The sequence below is a fragment of the Oryzias melastigma genome, linkage group LG21, assembly GCF_002922805.2.
Source record: "Oryzias melastigma strain HK-1 linkage group LG21, ASM292280v2, whole genome shotgun sequence".
NCBI lineage: Eukaryota > Metazoa > Chordata > Actinopteri > Beloniformes > Adrianichthyidae > Oryzias > Oryzias melastigma.
The window spans coordinates 183,807-204,585 of record NC_050532.1 but is presented as its reverse complement, the minus strand read 5'-3'; the positions used below and the strand labels follow the sequence as shown (position 1 = coordinate 204,585).

Here is a 20,779-nt window from a genome sequence, read left to right as displayed (position 1 = left end):
TGTGACGTCCTATTTCTCTACAATGCCCGTTTTTAAGTGATTTCATTTTCCATGTTTTTACTGCTCTTTCAGGGATTTGACAAACACAGACTTCTTCCAGCAGCTCTGTTTAAACGTGAATCTGTTTTTTATTGTAAATAAATGCAGTCATTTTCTATCATCGAGTTGCCAGTATGTACATAATGTGCCGCATTATAAGAACACGTCTCTGAATCTCACTAAAATATTTTTTTAGAATGAAAGTGGAATCAAAGAAAGAGCAATGATTCCAAAAGTTTTCTAAATGAGAGGCTGCATGAGCATTTATCTAAAAGCTGAGTGTATCATTTATCAAACTCTGCAGTGAGCACTCACTTATATAATGAAAACATAAGAGTGGCTCTTACAGAGCTTTTGCTTCAGACCAGGTTGAGTCTTTCTAATTTGCTGAGTTTTGATGTCCGTGATTCTTTGCAGCAGGCTAACCCAGCTCTCCGTGACACATTCATTCATTTTCTTTCTTCTTTTCCCTCTTTGCTTCATTCCATTTTCCCGCTTGACCTGCTCTCTTCTATCACCTTTTCTTACACTTCTCTTACTGCAACTGTTCAAAACTGTGCATCTGTTTTCTTTCATTGCTGTGCCTTCTAAATGAAAGTGATGCTAACATCGTTTCTTATTTAATATTTAATTTATTCCTTGGGGGATTAAAAAAAAACTAATGCCTAAATGTGATTTGAATGTTGCATAACAGCTTGGGCTGCTAGAACACAAATGTTTGAAGTCATACTTCATCAAATTTTGGTTTTATTGTAAAAGTGTTCCGATGTGGTATTTTAATTATGAATATTGGGGAAGAGGATTAGGGCCATGGAGAAAGAAAGAAAAGCCTAAAAAGAAATTCTGACCTAAATCTCAGAATTCTACCTGTTTTTCTCAGAATTCTGCTTCCCTGGTACAAGATCAAGGTCCGCTTGTGTGTATTCAGACTAAAAATTTGTTCTGACTCATCACGGGAAATGAGCTCTGGTTCACTTACAGCCAGTAAAATGTGACCAGTCTGAATAAAACCCTTTGTTTGTTGCGGGAGGACGGAGAGAAATAGGTTCACCCAGATCTTTGCTTGTGTAATTGTTGATTTGTGCATAACTTTGGATTCGTGTGTGCATAATTATTCATTTTTGTGCGACTTTGGATTTGTGGGTAACTTTGGATATATGTGTGTGTAATTCTTGATTTGTGCGTAAATTTGGATTTGTGCTTGTGTAATTGTTGATTTGTGCATGTGTAATTCTTAAATTTGTGTGTGCGTTATTGTTAATTTCTGAGTGTGTAATTCTTGATTTGTGCATAATTTTTATTTGTGGGTGCATGCTTGTTGATTTGTGCATAACTTTGGATTTGTGCATATATAATTCTCGATTTGTGCTTAATTATAGATTTGCGTGTATATAATTCATGATTTGGGCATAATTTTAGATTTGAGGGTTTGAATCGTTGATTTGTGCATAACTTTGGAATTTGTGCGCGCCTAGTTATTGATTTTTGTGCAACTTTGAATTTGTGGGTAACTTTTAATATGTTTGTGTGTAATTCTTGATTTGTGCGTGCGTTGTTGTTCATTTGTGAGTGTGTAATTGTTTATTTGTGCTAAATTTTAGATTTGTGGGTGCGTAATTGTTGATTTGTGCATAACTTTGGATTTGTGCGTAACTTTGGAATTGTGCTTTTGTAATTGTTGATATGTGAGCGTGAAATTCTTGATTTGTGTGTGTAATTGTTGATTTGTGCATAACTTTGGATTTGTGCTTGTGTGATTGTTGATATTTGAGTGTGTAACTCTTAATTTATGTGTAATTGTTTATTTGTGAGTGTTTAATTCTTGATTTGTGCGTGCGTTATTGTTGATTTGTGTTTGAGTATTTATAGATTTGTAACCTCATTCAAAATATTTTGTGCATGAATACAAAAATATTAAATTCAGAAAAATCCAAAATACTTTTTACACATGTACAACTTAAAATGACAACCGCTAGATTTGAACTACTCGCACTAATCTTTAAAAATCACTCATGAATTGCTTGTTAGACACACACAAAACCACATTTACACACAAATCTGATGTGAGACTCTTTTCGTGTCTCCAAGATTTGTCCATAAGTGATGCGTTTAGATGCTGCTAGAATGCTGGGTCATCAGAGTTTTCTTTTCAGCCACTTTGAACTTAGACTAGGAATAATATCTGGTCAAACTTGACATTTTCCCACTTCTTTAATCAATCAGTCACACAGGTGAGAGTAACTGAGCTGACTACCTGTCAGATCCTCACAGGTGGAGACTGGATCAGAACAGCAGTTTGTGACGCTCATTGTAGCTTCTCTATCACAACTGCAAACTTTTTAAAGCAGTTTTTCATCTGTTCCTTATTCACAATGATTTAAATAATAAATAATCGGCTATTTAATTTTAAGCTTAATATTCTCTACATATGTTCTCCATCATCAGAAAAATGCCATAAGAAAATGTTAAAAACACCAAAAACACCATTTTCATCAATTTGGGTCTTTAAATGACTTCTAGATCTGAAGTACTTTAATATGCACTTCATCAATGGACTAATCTTCTGTTATTATTTTTAGTTTGACCTTTACTAATTGACAGGAGAAAAAAAATCACCCAAACCTAAAATAGAGGCAGCAGCCTCCTTCATTTTAGTTGTTTAGGATCAAGCCGCTGAAGTACAGCAATCCGACTTCCCAGACCCTGATAGAGCTGCTCTGACTCTTCCACAACCACTCTTTAGTTTTACTCTGGAGTTTGCACAAAACTGTATCCTGGAAACTGGTTTAATGACAGCACCTGTGATGGGATTATGGGTAATCCTTTTAACTCTGACTTTTTATTCAAACTAAGGTGTTGTATTTTTCTTCAACCTACCTGACACATCCATCGATTCTCCATTTTCTGAGAGGCAAAAGCTTGACCTACGACAGCAGTTCTGCAGCAAACACCTTTGAGCATTCTCTGCTGCATCATCCTGATTTCAAATTCAGCCCTGTTAGAGGAAGATGAGCCAGGATTTCCCAAAGAAGACAAATTCTCATCAAATCTTGATTTGCATAAATTGTAAAAGCTCTGCATGAGTTCGCCTCTGCTTGCCTTCGATGTGTTGTAAAGGCATCACAGACTCAGAGAGCTGCAGCTGCAGCAGCATGTGATTGTAATTAGTGGAACTGCGACGACTGCAAGGGGCTGTGAACCAGATAAGCTATCAGGGACGTGGAAGACAACTGTAAATCACTCTGCTGAAGTTTGTGTGGAAACAAGACACGAGCATGCTGGGGGGTCCGGCTTCACGTCAGACTAAACAGTCATGTCATAATATCTGACACTTTTGGTTCTGCCATTTTACTGTGTACTTAGAAAGTAAATAAACACGAATGTGAAACCAGGAGAAGAAGGCATGTGTACAAAAGAGAGGTGCCACCACCACAAACCAAAGACCCACCACTGCAGTGAGCTGTTAGCTGCCAACAATGACAAGAGCCAACACACAAAAACAAAAACCTGTCCTGATCACACGCCTGAGACTCACTAATAGATACACAGAGCCAAAGTCAAATCAGCCTGTGACAGAATATACTCATGTTACACTATATACTACAATACACACATTTAGGCCAAAATGGTGGACACAGACAATGCAGCAACCGCCAGAAGAAATACACGGTTTGCTTTGGTTAGCAGTCCACACGGCTGCCAGGCATCTGTCACCAAGTCTACACCAAGCTAGGTTGGCGGGCACAGTTACCCACCTACTGACTCACCTTATTTTACAGTAATAATCCAACTGGAGGGAAGGCGGGAGACCCGCAACTAGATTATCATCCAACCTCAGAGGAAAGTTTACGTGGAACAGAGAAAAGAAAACCTGAAAATTCTAATATGTGAAGATATCTATATACATACATATATATGTATGTATATTAACGCATAGGAAGCCATGGTTTGTTTCCCATGGTGCACAATGAGCTGATCTAGTGTCTGGGTCTCGTTGAGGCGTTCTCCTGGACACCTTCCAGAGTTGGTTGATGAGGAAAAGAGCAAGAACAAACAGATCAAAATTACCCCTTTAATAAAGGATTGGATCAATGTTGCACAGAGCTCTGGGTGGTGACAGCATCACTGCAGCGACCACAACATGTGTTCAAACGCACGGGATTATATACAGAACTGGGTGTTCCCTGGTCACCAAACACACATAGACACATCTGGTCATACAACTGGTAACACAACTACCCTCCCAGTCCCCAGGGTCATGGGCAGATAACACAACGCTGTTATGTGGTGATGCTTTAACGTTATCCTGCCTGACTGGTCTCTTTATCTAGTTCTTCTTTCGGTCTATCTGGTGTAATCTCTCAGTAAAGCTCTCAGAATCCTCCAGTAGAATTCCTAGTGATCTAACGGTGAAATTCCGTTCCTCTGTCTCTGCCACAGGGCTTGATCACATCCAGCTTTTCTGCTGCAGTTCTGCAGCCTCACTATTAACCCAGATTATATGTTTCCCAACACATCCTAACAAATATTGACCCTTAGGGTAACCTCGCTGCCTGTTTCCGTTAAATCATGGGTCCCCAACCCCCAGGAAGCAGACCGAAGAATGTCCAAGAGCAACTTGGTACAACATAGAAAAAAAACCAAACATTTACAATAATTTTGACTATTTCCACTTCGTTTATTTTCTGATTCTGAAGGAAGTTTTACTTTGGAAACTAATGGATTCTGTTCACCATTACCATGTGTCAATATATGACGAGTAGAGATTGTGTAGGGGTCTCCCTGTGCCGGTCCCCAGCCAGGACAAAATACCACGCTGTCAGGAAGGGAATCTGACGTAAAAACCTCTGCCAAACTAAATGAGAATCAGTTCAACAATCAAGGCTGAGTCGCTGTGGCAATTACTATATGCCAAAAGGTGCACACACATACACATTTAATAAAGCTTGTATTCCATTATTATATGTTAAAAACAATCTTTTTTTAATGCTTTTTATAATGTTGAATAGATGAATTGAACATCTATGAAAATCTGCTGATCTGTTGATCTATCCTTATTTGCGGCATCATTGAAGCCTTCTTGTTGCCTGCAGACTGTAATGAAGGGATCTGGATTTTTGTTATTATTATAAAATTTAACTTTACTATCTTCTAGCCTAGAATTAGCTATTTAAGTAACAATTGGGGTATTCTCCATTTCTGAAGTTTTAGACCATAAATAATTTCTCCTAGAATTCTATGCAGTACTTAAGTACATGCTGAATACTGATACTTGAGTAATAATCTGACGCACTGCTTTTAACTTCTATTTCACTAATAATTTTTAAGGCTTCCCTTAATTGAGTATATTTTTTAGATCCTCTTCTTACCTTCAAATGAATCCTTGAAGGATCGGTCATCCGCGGAGCTGAAGCTGTAGAGGACACGTATCAAAGTCAAGGCCCGGGGGCCGGATCCGGCCCTCCATTTTATTTTATTGTTATTGATCGTCCGATGTTATCTTGTGCTAATTTCTAACTTGTATAGTTTTGACAAAATATATTTTTATTTAGAGTAAATTATTTAAGGTTTAAGTTGATTTATTTTTGAATAATATTCCTGCCCGTTAAAAATTCATAATTGTGCTAAAAAGTTACTGTTTTAACGTTTTAAAAATGTAGTTTTAGAGTGTTCAATAAATGTCTATCCTGTTCGTCCTGCGACCTAAGATGTGTTTTGGATTTTGGCCTCTTGTGTGATTGAGTTTGACACCCCTGCTGTAGAGGGATGAGTGGAACTTTCTGGCTTCAGGATGGCGTCCAGCAGGCCCCGCCCTCAGGCAGGTTCAGAACAGTTTGAACACGCTTCAGTCTTCACTCCAGTCTCATAGACAGAGACTTGCGATGTGAGCTTTGGGACAAGTGAACAATGTTTCTCCTGTCCATCACCATCTCTGCCTGTTATGATGATCCCCACTAGATGTTTAGAAGAAGTGTATTATTAATTATTAGCAATAAAGAATATTTGTAACAACTAAGATTTAAGATTGGAGACTTGACTGATTTAAAGCAGACATGTTCTTTCCAGTATAAAGTTGTTCAAATGAGCTTCTATTAAAGGAATTATTTGCAAAGAAGAAACTTGAGGAATCGGTTGCGTGTGGTTGGTGCTGTGTGTGGTGAATTGGACTTTCAAAACAGGATTTGTGAGAATCTTCAGCCCCTCCCACCTGTGATTATTCCTGTAGGTTTTTAAAAGTTCTGATATCATCTTCTCTCCTGAGCTTCATCCTTTAATAGGGTGAAGTGGGGTGGTATCGAGTCATGCCTGCTAATGTTCCAGGCAGGGTCGTGGCTCTGAACTGATTGGACAATAACAGGAAGGATTTAAAGGAGGGGAGAAGAGTGGAGGGTTGTTTGCTGTCAGACTCACGCCTGGAAGCCTGAGGATTATGAATGAGCGTGAATATCTATAGAATGACATAATTCTGACAGAAGTTTAGGGACATTTTCTCTCCTGTGTAGCTTACAGCACTGAATGAACCTTCATGGAGTCTTCATATAACACAAGAAGATAAACCATTCCTGTTTTAGGATAATCCCCTGAAACAACACGTGAATTTATCCTTGGAGGCGATTAAAATGTGTGCGAGTGATACAGCAATGTGCGTCTTTACTGAAGGTATTAAATGTGGCCACATTAATTTTTAGCAGTTTTGTATTTTATCACACTTAAAGTACCTGTAAATAACACCAGCCAAAAATAGAAACCATTAGAATAACATTGGCTCAAATTTCAATAAAATTTGTGTTTTGATTTGTGAACGGGGCTGCACGGTGGAGCAGTGGTTAGCGCTCTTGCCTCACAGCGAGAAGGCCCCGGTTCATAAGAAAAATGCCACAAATACATGTTAAAAACTCAAAAAATAGAATCTTCATTGGATAGGGAATTTAGAAAGTTTATGCCACAAATGGTAGAGTTACCTTTAATTATTTACGTAAAATTGATTTCAACAGCGTTCAGTTGTCAGTTTTGCCTGTCTAGACCCATAAACCAGAAGTCACTTTACACATCGTCACTGTGAATCAGTTAATGGATAGAAATGTTTTTTTCCAAAGCAATGGCAGAGTAAAGGTAGAAGAGGAAGCTAGCCCAGCAGGTTGTGCTTAGCAAACACACTTCTCTGACTGCTGTTGTGTCTCATCGTATAGAATCCGTCTCCTCCGTTCAGCTGCAGATCTGTCACAGCCTCCTGGTGGGAGTCTCACAACAAACATATTAGCTGAAGGGGTCATTGCAAAAACCAGATGTTTGCCGAGTTCACTGTCAGGATCTTGCTTTATGACATGCTTTGCTTTGGAGCTTGGGGGTGGAGTGACACCCTGCATGCATCACAGTGAAAGCTTTGGCTTTATTTGAAGCCCTAAGACAAGCGTGCCTTCAGCGTCTGCTGCTGTGAGAATGTTGGCTCCATCTATCTCCACTGGAAGAAGATATTTGTGAGGCGACTTATGGATTTCTGCTGTAGAACATGAATGAGACAAGTGCTCCTTCACTGGAGAGGAAACATTTTTCTGACACAACATGCTTGTAGGCCTCGTCCTGCCTCACATGCTCTCCATCTCAGTCACGTCTGCATCAGGAAGTGTGCTTCCTTCACCAGTCAGTCAAAAGTCTGCCTGACGTTCCTGACTGTTATAACTCAAAACTTGTGAAATTAACTTTTCTTTTTTCTTGAATTACATTTATTCACACTAAAACCATCACCAGCCGGTCCCTTTCTATAACTGCAGTTGGTCCAGCAGCCTTTTTTTTTTTTTGTTTCATGTTTCTGTTCTAATGTTTCTATGTGGCTAAATGTTTCTGCTGCCTGCCCAGAAAAACCCCTTCACACCTGTGCAGGTCTTCAAACATTTTAGCCCCACATGTTTTCTGCTGTACGTCACGTTGAGCTTCCTCATCATGTAAAGGACTGCAAACCATTGAATTCTGGCTGAGCTACAAACAAATGGAAGTGCTGCTGCCGGTTGGGGATGTTTACAGGAGTTTGTTTTATTCTGGCACAGCTCTCTTTAGTGCTGCCACTGTTGAAATCTGGAGTTTGACTGAGAGATTAGAACGTTTTTTGTTATTTTTTGAACTGCAGGTGTTTTCTTAACTCACTGTTAAACACAAATCATCATTCTTCCACCACCATGCTTGATACTGTGTGTGAAAGTTTGTATCAACAATCTTGCTGTTTACTTGCTTGCTTTGTTTTGCTACTAATACGTGTGCTGCACAATCAAAATATCAACTTTGGCTATGGTTCTTAAAAAAATAAAAACCTTTTGAAGTTTTAGTGCAGCTCGTGCTTTAAAGCTGTCTTTACAGTTTTTGTTTTCATTTTTTTACGTCTAACTTTTTAAAGACTTGGATGAGAATAGTGCTGCCACAAACATTTTAATTGTCGACTAATCAGCAATTATTTTTTCTGATTAGTCGACTAATGGGGTCATGCGTAAGTTGGATGTGCTTTAGCTTTGAACTATCTAAAAGCTAGATAAATTGCATTACCTGTGACAATGCTAGCGTGAATGTTGTAAGATGAATTTGGCCGCCAAATAAAATTAAGATTTTAATTACATTTTTGAGTTTGAAACAGTGACAAAGAAGCTACAGTCGACAAGCTTCATTCCTATGCATCCACTTGTAGATAAATAGATCTATGTACTCTCAGAGAGGGGGAGATGGGTGTGTGGGGGGTGGGGGGGGGGGGTGGCAAGGATAAAGTTGTTTCTTTTACCTTTGAAACTTGTCAAGAGTTTGGCTTTATACTGCTGATCCTTTTCATCTGTAAAGGATCTTGTTCCAGCAGATCTTCTGCAGTCACCAAACACAAAACATCAATCTTTAAAAAAAAAACATGGCGCTTTCAGAGGACAGCGCTCTTTTCACACTTCTCCTGTCCTTCTTGAGCCGGTCACACAAAGCAAATCCACAGGAAACAGCTCTGCATTCACAACAAGCACAACTGTGACAGACAACAAAAGTGCACAAGAGAAAATAACTGTTAGCAGCTTTGCAAACACGTCAAAGTACCCAGAATGATTCTGACAGATGTGAGGCAAAGGAGAGTGTGAACGCTTATTCTATTTGCAGCTTCAACCGCCGTGCCAGGGAGATTTTAAACAGTTTGTGGCACGTGTTTTTCCCCAGTTTGGAGTTTTTGTTTTAGTTAATTTTACTGTTTTTGTGCAATATTTACAGATTTTTTTGCATTTATCTGTGACTATTTTGCCTTTGCTTCTGCTAGTTTTTTTCAGAGTGCCTCAGACACATCTTAGCACTCCTGTTTAAGTAGGATCCATCCATCCATTTTTCAAACCAATTGAGTCCCTTTTGGGATCACAAGGCTGCTGGAGCCTATCCCAGATACTGTTGGGCAAAACCCTGGACAGGTTGCCAGTCGGCCCAAAGGCGCATTCACACCGAACGCGATTCGTGCAGCGGAGGCGGCCAGTTTCAATGTTAAGTCAGTGGAACAGACGCGACATGAGGCGTAAAAGTCTGACTGGTCGGCGCGTCGCATCTGCCAATCAGGAACTCAGCTTTGGGCACTTGACGCTTTCAGTGACTTGATCAACGACTAGAATAATAATCCAAAGCGAGTGTTTTTGTCCTGAACTTTCATCTTTTCCATTAACCCACTGGAGCCGAAGGGTTAAAGAGCTCATCTCATCCGGCTACTTTGGGCCAAAGGTGGGATACAGACATTAAAAAATGGAAAAAAAAGGGAAAAGGTCCCCTGATTTTTTTTCCCCCCTTTGGATTAATACAAGACATTGAGCCTTCAAGATCAGCCACAGAGACACAGAAACACCGCAGAAGCGGCTGTCAAACAGACACACCCCCCTGTACTGGGAAAAAGTTGTAATAATCACAGAAACCCAAACATGCGATATGGAGGCAAATAAGGGACGGAGCACGGAAATTCATCACGCAAATCGCATTCGGTGTTAGTGCACGTTTAGACCACAGAGCCACCCACTCACGCTCCTGCATTCACTCCAAGAGTCAATTCAGAGTTAACCCATGAAGCACGGCTACGTCCTAATTCCCTCCCTACTGCTGCACTACTAAAAAACAACACTATATAGAGCAGGACGATCTAGAACCCTGGATTTTCAAAGAAATTCGGACACATGATCAGTACTTTCTTTTTTTTTAATGCCCAATTTGATGTAACCAATTTCAACCTGAAAAATATGAATATTTTAACAAAGACTGTTAATGAATCCACTGCGAAAACTCGGATGGTTTATTACAAAAAATATACATTAAATATGTTTATTTAAATGAAGAATTGTTTGAATAGAATGTATTGCAGTCTATATTTTTCCATTTTTGTGAGCATCAATCCACACTGGTGTTTCGCAGAGACTTGTGGGAAATTTCTAAAGCACTACATTTTGGAATTGTAAATTAAGGCAGTTTTACACAATAATGAACACACTATAGAGTGAAGGAATTCAGAAATAAACTATGATTTCAGACTGTGGTAGAATACCCAGACATATGGGAGAAGAGAAAGTTCCAGCTGGGGTTTGAACCAGAGTCTTCTCACCACCACACCACCATGCAGCATTTGGTTCATTTTAAATATTTTGAGTATAGAGTAGTTGAAATTTAGACTGAATCACCAGTGCTTCAACAGGAAACTGGATCCTGAAGTTTCTCCAGACTGTCTCTCTTTTGTGATGCCAGCACTTCCTGAAAAGCTGCCTGGTTTCTTGTTTTTCGTTTGCAACAGGTGCAATTTAAACAAATCACTGCCTTTGGAAATGACTAGTTCTATATAAAAAGTCTGCTAAAGTCCACTGCAGTCCACGGCTTCTTAGTGCAAGCCGCTTGTGTAAACCACTGTGATCAGTTTCTAACTTGCAGAGCTCCTCTGTCTCCCTCTTCATCTCCGCCCACTTCCTCTTCATCTCCTTTGTGTCTCCCTCCCCTCAGATTTTTGCCACTTGATCCTCTTTTATCTTCTCTTCCACTTGTGTTTTTTTCTTCTTTTCTTTTCTGTCTTGTTCAGAGAATTGAGATCTGAGAGTGTGCCATCAGGGAGACGGCGAGGAAGACCAAAACCTGACAAAAACAGCTTTGGCTTTCTGCAGCTCTGTGTGATGGATGCTTAAGGGGCTTATGTGGAGAGCACGCTCGAATCCTCGGGCCCGTATAAACAATGACGCGCCGACAAATAACATTTGATCAGCATGATAGGAGGCAGACAGAAGTTTAATGATGTTCTCTGTCTGGGTGTACAGCGCTCTGTGATTTTCTTGTGCTGCAGCTCCTGTCTGTGAGCAGGAGAACCAACGGAAATCACTCGCAGTGAGACTGAGATTAGGCAGAGAAACTAAACGTACAAACCCACATTTTTCACAGCTGCCAGCCTGTATTTACTTTAGAGGGGCACTTTTCTGAGTGGGTGGAAAGCACTTTCACATTCCATCCTGAATATTATGACGTTTGTTTGTGTTTTCATCAGGACATGGAAACACATTTAACAGGCTTGTTGCAGAACTGATTCCAGGAAAAAAAAAACCAGCAGCCCTGGAGCTTCAGTTGGAAAACTTAACTTTGATGTCTGTTTCTGGAACCTTCTGATAAGATTTATTAGGTCCCTGTGAAAAACTTGAGGAAGTCAGGGAGATTGACAGTAATGCGACGTTCACACTGCGCATGGAACGCGCGTTCTTGAACGCGCTAAACACACAATTCTTGTGCGTAGAGCCTAAAAACAGTCATAGAAACCTCTGTAACTATGCATGAACATGAGAGTTTTCCTTGAAGGTGGTCACTGAGCTCAGTGTGAACGTAGCTAAAAAGGGAAGCACATCAGCATCTATTATTCCAGTCCTGGGGTCTGCAACCTGAAGCTCTGGAGCCGCACACAGCTCTGATGTCGCTTCATTGTGGCTCTTTAGCGTTGAAGAAAAATGCAAACAATTTGAAAAAAAATCTTTTTTTTTTCACTTTTACTTCATTTGTTTTAGTTTATTTAGTTTTGTCATTTATGTTTAGATATTTAACATTTCAGATAACTGAGTAAAATGATGACAAAAGCTTTAATCTACAATGATTAGAATACATATATGCATACATTTTCTATAAATGAAGAAAAAAAAATGACAAAAGTCACAATAATAGAAAATGTCATCTTTAACTTTTTTCAATTTTAGTTTGAACAAATTTGCTGCAACAAGAGGATCTGATTTGATACAGATTGTATTTTATTTTGAAAGGAAGTTTCATGTTCTGCTGTCAACAGTACAATAAGGTACAGAGAACAAGCTTCACACACCCTGTTTTAAAGCACCTGATGGAACTTTACCGTAGCTGGTCATCATAATTTCTTTTACTATCAAACCAGAATTCCCTTTTTAGATTGAAAGGCTCCAGACAAGTGAAATACAGTTTTTCCTCAATATATTGTGCTTTGTCTTTCGTGGTCTCAGTGCTTTGTGTTTTTGTTCAGTTCAGTTCTGTGCATTTTTGTATTGTTTGTATGTTTTAACAGTGCACTATGTTCTCTGTCCTGATTGGCTGTTGACCTCGTCAATCAATCTCCTCCGTGCTGCGTCTCCTGTACAGAATGTATTCAGTTTACAAAACCACATGAATCTTTGAACATAGCAGATCTTTGTTTTCATTCTATAATATTGGACTTTGATTACACAGATTTACAGATAGACTAAACAAACCCAGAGCCGGTTTTCCCAGCTTCCCTCAGGAGATGATCACATGTTTTGTAACCCTTGTGTTATCCTAAGTATATTGACGTTGGGAGTGGGGTCATCTGGACCCCCAAAACTGCACACTGAACCTTTTTTTACAATGATTTTTAATTTTCACTGGTGTCGACCTTCATCATTTGTCATGGGATGGATAACACGTCAATGGAAGGCTTGGGTCTTCTGGACCCCATAAGATAGCACAAGTTAAAGATGTCTTCAGACCGGAGAAGTCTGTTGGTCCGGACCGAATCCGCTTAATTTGGTCTGGCCAGAGTCTTGAACCTTGCGTTTGGCCTGTTTTCAGACTGTTGTCAAGCAGAAATTTCTGTTTCAAACCAAAATTTGTAAACAAAACAACGTGACTCAGGATCTCTCCAGTCATTGGCCAGGAACTAAGAGCGTGAGGTAAAGCAATGACATGCAGAAGTCCTGCACTTTGCAGTCTGTGTCAGGATAGTTCAATAATTCAAACTTTATACTTCGCTGAACAATTGTGAAAAACTTGTATCAACATCTACTGCTACTCTGATACAGTGGAGGCATGCTGCAAAACTGTTACTGAAGAAGGTGCACTGATAAGTGTCTATGACATGTAGATTCTCTGGAAAACAATGAGAGAATTCATGTTGATCACGTTAAAAGTAGTTTTAATGAGCTTGCATTAATCCAACCACATTTCAGTGGGTTGCTGTGTCTCATTGGTGCTTCAGGTTTCTCTGTGGTTCACCACTTGCTTCATTCCTACACGGTTGACATCCCATAATATCTAGCTACAGTAGCCATTTTGGTTCAGTTGTTCCACCCGAGCACAGAGCCTATTCAGACTGAGAAAACTCAGCGTGGAGCTCACTCTGAACCGAGACCACCTCGGTCCACTTGATCCAGTACCAGGATCCGCTTGTGTGTATTCAGACTGAAAATGTGTTCTGTATGATCAGGAGAAACAAACTCTGGTTCACTTTAAGCAAACCAAATGTCTCCAGTCTGAATACACCTTAAGTGAGGTGTAGTTTCTTATCTAGTGCTCAGTTCTCTCTTTATGTTTCTGTTTCAACAGAGTCACACTAGATCTGAGTCAGCAATGATTACAGTTACTTTTATTTAAGTTAATCTATTTTAGTTTAATCTAAGTTGTCCTTCAGCTGTAAATGTCAGTCCCTCTGTCTCAGTGTGACCCTGGAATGGAGAGGTGAACTGCCCACAGGGTAGTGTTGAAGTATAATGATGGTACATAAAGTCTTCTTTGAAACGGTTCACCACTCATCCAAGTAGCTTCATCAGTCTGTAAGACAACATCTCCTGGATGAATGAGAGCCTTCATCGACGTGACCATGGTGTACCTCATCTTCACCTTGCAGTAGATGGGATAGGCTCTAGTTAACCTCGTGATCCTTCTTAGGATAAAGATTGTTTCAGGGAGTATCAGGTGGCATACATGTCACACCTCTTTGCTTCTCATTTATCCAGATCCATGAAATTCTTCATGTTTCAGTTGAATTCAGGCTTTGATTTTTTCAATCATGCTTTGGATTTCTTAATAAACAATTTTAGGTTGGTGTCATTGTTGTTTGTGTTCACCTCATTTGTTTTATACAATCCCATTTTCATGACACACCTCTCCACTAAACTGGTTCATAAGAATTTTAATTCATAAAAAGTTATTTTTGAAAAAAAAAAAGATGTGAAGCAAAAATGATCGTGTGTATTTTTCTAGTTTGGCTTTGAATCTTTGTACTATCGTGGTCACATGATGTGGGTCAAAGTACTAAGAGATCGCGTTGTCTCAGTTTTATAAAACCTATATACATGTGTATTCTGTTTTTTATTTTGTTGTGTTAATATTAGCCAAGAGAATGTTAAATAGAAACTTCTAAGCTACGTTCACATTGAACACAATGGGGGCGTCCAGTTTCAATGTTAAGTCAAAGTACAGAGGAGTTGAAAGGTCCTGAGACGAGACTTGAGCATCAGGTTTAGCAGTCTAGCATCAGCCTGTTTTAGGCACTGAAGTGCAACGCGGCGGGATGTCTTCAGAGTTCAAATATCTGAACTTTTAGCGAAACTTTGCATCACGTCAATAAGTCAGGAACTCTGATTCAGTATTTAAGTGTTGATGATGCCACCAGCAGGTGCTGTCCAAAACCAACTTGGAGGAGAATCGGATAAATTCTCCAGAACTTTATGATATTTTTCTAATTTGCATTGAGACAATGATCGGCAGGTCCTCTACTTTTATTCTTATTTTTATCTTTTCTTTTCTCAGACTAATGCAGGACTGCAAATCATCAAAGAGAGACAGAAGTACCAGTGAAAGGGTCTGTCATTCAGACGCAGCTCCTGCAGTAGATGGTGAACCTCACCGTACTGGGAGAATCTGAATGATCTTATGAACCCAGACATGGAGACGTGGTTACTGGTGCTTTTTCAGAGCTCTTTACAATAAATAAACCTGATCTCTAATTATCATCCATGTATCCGGAATCTGCTCTCAGACGGGGGCGTGTCTTTGAACTGATCGCCTCTCTTAACAGCGGTGGGCGGGACTTTCACGGAGAACGGTGGAGTTTCCACAATTTTTAGACAATGCTGGTGTTCAAACAGAACAATGATCATTGTTGGATTTCTAACCGCAGACAGCTCCGTTTCACCAAAGCAGGTGCACTGCTCTGCATTACAGCCTTATCTATTAAAATAAAAGATCTCTTTTTTTCCAAAAACTACAAATAAATGCCATATTATCTCTTTAATTGTACAAAATCTCAATCACAGAAAACCAAAAAAAAATTTTGTTTTTATTTACTTTTTATTTTAGTTACCTTGGAAGGCTGAGGTTTTTCTACAGTGATGTCTTGGTTAGAACAGTTTATTCTTATCCTGCCTCCGGTCAGATGAAGCCACATGTCACATGCAGTGTTTGTGTGCCTTTAGGCACCAGTGAAGGTGTAGGGTGGAGAATTCAAGCAACACATAGTTGGCAGGTTGTTTACTATCTTGTCACTCTGGAGGTTAAAAGCATTACAGCTGAAAGACAAAAACTACCTCCTGAACTGCAGCTGCCGACTAACATGAACGGATGCAAACGTGTGGATAAAAACAAGCCGCTGCAGTGAGAGCGACGTCTTCCTTTCACAGGCTGTTCTGACAGATTTCTTGATCCTTGCCGGGTTATTTTGCCCCTCTGTGTTCAGACTGACAATGAAAGCTTAGCTGAGTTTCAGAATGAGTCAATCTAGCCTGACAATCCATCCTTACGTAATGACTGGTTTTCATATTTGACCCTCCTGGTGCCATCACGCTGCAGCAGTCTGAGACCTCTCCTGCAACCCTCTCCCCTCTCAGCACAATAATCTATATTTTTCTGTTTCCTCGCCGGCCTCCTTTTTGTCATGAGCGGGTAATAAGAACATGCCGAGACAGAGATAGTCCAGTTTATCTTCTCCACCAGGGCCCTGCTGGGACCATGCACAGAAAACTTAACCTCATCCAGAACTTTTTTGGACACATTTTCTATCAAATTTATAATATCATGGAGGCACCGAGGCCACCAGCAGCTATCTACAACAACACAGAGCGCCAACAGCAGCGTGGAAACGAATTCCAGCGGAGGAAACCAAATTATAGACGCCGCGTTCCACACAATTCAAGGAAGGTTTATTTTCTGCCCGTCTCTTTGGAGATGCAATGCAGATAAGAAACTGCTGCTTTCAAATTGAGACACAGACCTGGTTTCAAAGACAATGACTGTTTTTGATTGTGTTCCACTAACTTGTACAATAAAGAAAACAAAAGACAAAATTGTTGAAAAATGTCAGCACAGACAAACTGGAGGACTGAGAAAGTTAATGTCAGACATTAGCGATGTAAAAACACCAATTAGTTAAATACGAGAATGACAGAAAAATGGTTAACACCACTTCTTTTTTAACCACAGTAAAATCACTTTTGTTTTTTAACCTTTTTAAATCAGTTTTCCTCCTGATTTAAAAGACTTAAGCCACACTCACAAACGTCTTCTTTTGAGAATCCATGTAACACTGTATGATATTAACAATCTCATTATTTCACTGATACATTTACAGAATGTGAACTGGATCAGATTGATATAAATATATTCAAAACATTTGGCAGATTATTAATGTATTTCTAAACAAAAGTGTATAAATGTGTAAACTCAAAATTGAATTGAATTGAAGAATCGAAAAAAATCGACATTGAATCAATTCAGACTCTTTTGAATCGAATCAAATCATTATAATCGATTCCCAGCCCTGGTTTTTAAAATTGTTTTCAGTCCAGTGTGCTTTGCTAATTAAACCAGAACGCCCTTTGACCAATCAGGGACTCTGGTTTGGTAGTGACGGAGGGATTTGGTTTATCTGGTGAACTCAGACTTGACGACGAGCCTGACAACGTCTGAGCTTGAGTTTCAAATAAAGATCAACCAAGATCCCGACATGATGGTAATCGATATCCAGCATTGCAAGAAAGCTAGCAATGAACCAAAACGTTTCTGTTTCATGTCAAAATTATCTTTTGTGTGTAGAGAGCTTTAAACACAACTGGGCTGAAAGGTGCAGTCTCTGGGCCACAAATGGAAACTTGTATGCCCCGTATCCAGATAGTCCCCACAAAATGTCATGGTCATGGATCAGTCAGTGAACCTGTAAGCTAGAATTTAAATGCACATTTTCTAGGGACACATTGTTAGCAACAGGTAGTAGCACTCCTAAAACACCAAGGATAAGTAAGGGTGAAGTAGGTGAGACACGGCTGTTTTTTGCAGATTTTTTTATTTATTTTTTTGCTACTCCCCAAATTCGTGAAGACAGTAAGGAACCCGTTGTGCTGCTCCAGTGAAAAGTTTGTGCTCCTTGCATGCAACCTGACTGTTAGAAATGAGGAAATTAGACAATCAGACTGTAGTTTGTGTAGACATCTTCCTGACATCTCATGTATCACCTACACACCCTGTTTGAGCAGTACTTGTGTGTGGTCAGGAAGAAGTCAGTACTCACGCCTTACCAGCAGTGTGGTGTAAAGGCGCCATCTGCTCCCAAAAATTAGAGTACGAATATTCGCGACGTCCAAGATCGCTGATTCACAATCTTCATACATTTAGTAAATTGTAGTAAAATATGACCTAAACATCAATTGGGGACGATGTATTTTTGCTCTGAAATGCAGATTAATGTAGGATTTTAAGTTAACGTACTAAAACAAAGCTGAAAGAGCCGCGGTACCGCCACCGGAAGTAAACACATCTTCGTGACGGTGAAGCTTCCGGTTTTCAAAGTAAAACTAGCGAGAGGTTTTTTCTGTTCAAAAACTGAGACTGAAGTTCCGCTCACAGACATAACTTCTGAAAAAATGAATTAGCTTTAACATCGGAGCTTTGACTCCAGTGTTTACATTTTTTTGGTTATGGTAACAATTCAACATTTGACACAATTAACAAAACTCCATCTTATTCTGAAGAAACAGTCTCATGCTGCTGAAAGGTGGATGTAATCAACGTGAATCAGCTGATTCTGCTGCGAAAAAAAGACTTTTTTCATACGGGCTCTCCACCAATATGTGATGCTTAGAATGTAAAATATTGAAGAACTTTGAGGATAGAAAACTGTGGATAACATTTTCAGGTTCTGTTGTTAAATGATCCAAAACAGCAGTGATTTTTATACTTTCTCTGTTGTTTTACTACTGAACCAGAAGATTGATGAAAAAAGTTTAAAATTACAAACATTTCGTTCTATCTGAATCTTTGTGTTTTTTTTAATCAGTTTTGTTCATTCTGATCACCTGCTCTAAATAACGGTATAAATGATGATTAAATACAAATCATTTCAATTTTATCCATCCAGTAAATAGACATACACATAGTAATAAACATCATATTGAAAAGTAAGAATCGTGGTTCGATTCGTGAATCGAATCGGTGCACCGCCTGAGCAGCGATCCACAGCCCTAGTGAATAAGGCTTTACTCACCGGCACATGAAAGTAAATAGAGAAAAATGGATTTCAATCAATGTTATCCTCTGCTATTGATTGAAACTCGAGTCAAGTGTTTGTGCTCCAGATATCAGACGGTACAGGATAGTGCAGGTTTTGCTCCCACCCCAAAAGCCCAACAGTGTTGGGTTCAGTCTGTCACAAACGGGACAGCTGGTTCCATGTGCAGCTGGTTCATTAGTTCAGAGAGCTAAAAGTCCACAAAGCTAAATCAGGGTCAGACAGGCAGCATGGGATCACGAGCATGGGATCATCCAAGAAGAGACGAGAGTTGTCAGAGTCTAGGCGAGGGTCAGGGCAGGCGGCAGGAAGTCCAGATAGAAACGCTCAGTAATGCAGGCAGAGTGGCACAAACAATACTTCACATTGAGTGAGGCTTTGTGCAGTGCTTAAGTGTCCTGTAAGTATTTGGCAAATGACAGATGCCTTAGCAGCATCCAGGAACTGTGCGTTGGGGTTGCTGGGAGGTGTAGTGTTTCAGTACGCTAACTCCTGACACAGTGTCATGATGCATTCAGTGTTTGGTGACTCCTTTGACATCTCTACATCTTCTGTCCTCTCTGCAGGAATCTCCATGCCCATCCCCGTGCTCGGCCTCAGAGATCACTCCAAAGTCTTCAAAGGAGACAGCTGCCTATTGACAGACAACAACTTTGTGCTGGTGGGCTCCTTTGTAGCCTTCTTCGTTCCTCTCACCATCATGGTAGTCACCTACTTCCTGACCATAAACGCTCTGCAGAATGAAGCCACGCTCTGCTTAGACCAGCTGGTCCCTCGACCCAAGTGGAGCACCACCTTCACTTTGAGCTTCTTGCCCCAAGCCTCCGTCTCCTCCGAGAAACTCATCAGGCGCTCCATCAGCCGGGAGGTTGGAGGTAGAGGAAGCAGCGGTGGCTTGGGCACGGCTCGGGGGAGCGTCTCAGGCTCACTGTTCGGACGGCGAACCATGCAGTCCATCAGCAACGAGCAGAAGGCGTCTAAAGTCCTCGGGGTGGTGTTCTTTCTCTTCGTGGTCATGTGGTGCCCGTTCTTCATTACCAATGTACTGGTGGTGGTTTGTGACCCGGCTGCATGCAACGCAGGGGTCATGGGGGGACTGTTGAACATTTTTGTCTGGGTGGGGTACTTGTCCTCTGCAGTGAACCCGCTGGTCTACACACTGTTTAATAAAACCTACCGCGCTGCTTTCCTTCGTTACCTTCGCTGCCAGTATCAGCCAGAGAAGAAACCCCTCCAGCTGATCCTGGTGAACACCATCCCGCCACTGGCTTACACCTCCACTCAGCTGCACCTGGGAGACGTCAAGAAGCTACGGAACGGTACAGATCACTGTGATGGTGCGGGGAAGGAATCTGCCCTCCCCGGGAAGGAGACAGACAAACGAGAAAAAACTTCGGGAGACAAAGATGAAAGCTGTGTATGAGGAGAAGGGAGATTATATATTTTGTTTAAAGTCAATCTGTGCAAACCGTAGTTTTAACTAAATCTTTGTATTGAACCTGTGTGCTCACACTGTCCGAGTTCAGGGGTTTGATAATGAAAGTTCAAGTGCCTATTTGTCCAGATTTTTGAGGCGTTTAATTCTTCACCCGTGGAAAGAAAGGGGAATTTTAAAGCAGATTCACAGGTTTAAGATGGATATTTTTCCTGATTAATCTACATAAGGGGTCCCCAAACTACGGCCCGCGGGCCGGATCAGGCCCGAATCCACATTCCCGGTCCCCCTCACACATCGGAAACACTGACCCAAATAGAACCTTTCTTTTTATTCCTCCCTTCTGCAGTCTAAACTATGACTGGAGAGGATAGAATATTTATTGGTTAAATAGTGATTTACTTTTTCATTATTTCTTTCTTCTTATTATTTTTCTTCCATACGTCTTTTAGATGTCCATAGTTCTTCTGCTCTTTCAACTATTTAGCTCATTCAGCTAATAAAATATTTAGCTCTTATTATGCTAGCTTTTTTTAAAC

At 40.2% G+C, this 20,779-nt stretch overlaps 1 protein-coding gene across 1 annotated transcript in view; it reads left to right on the top strand.

The window, feature by feature from the left end:
• Nucleotides 1-20,360, top strand: part of htr2aa (5-hydroxytryptamine (serotonin) receptor 2A, genome duplicate a) — a gene marked incomplete in the record, with an annotated part of 107,015 nt that extends 86,655 nt beyond the window's left edge. The window contains 1 exon segment of the mRNA XM_036209677.1: nucleotides 19,368-20,360. Within this exon segment, the coding sequence (XP_036065570.1) occupies nucleotides 19,368-20,228 (861 nt within the window).
• Between the last annotated feature and the right edge of the window lie 419 nt (nucleotides 20,361-20,779).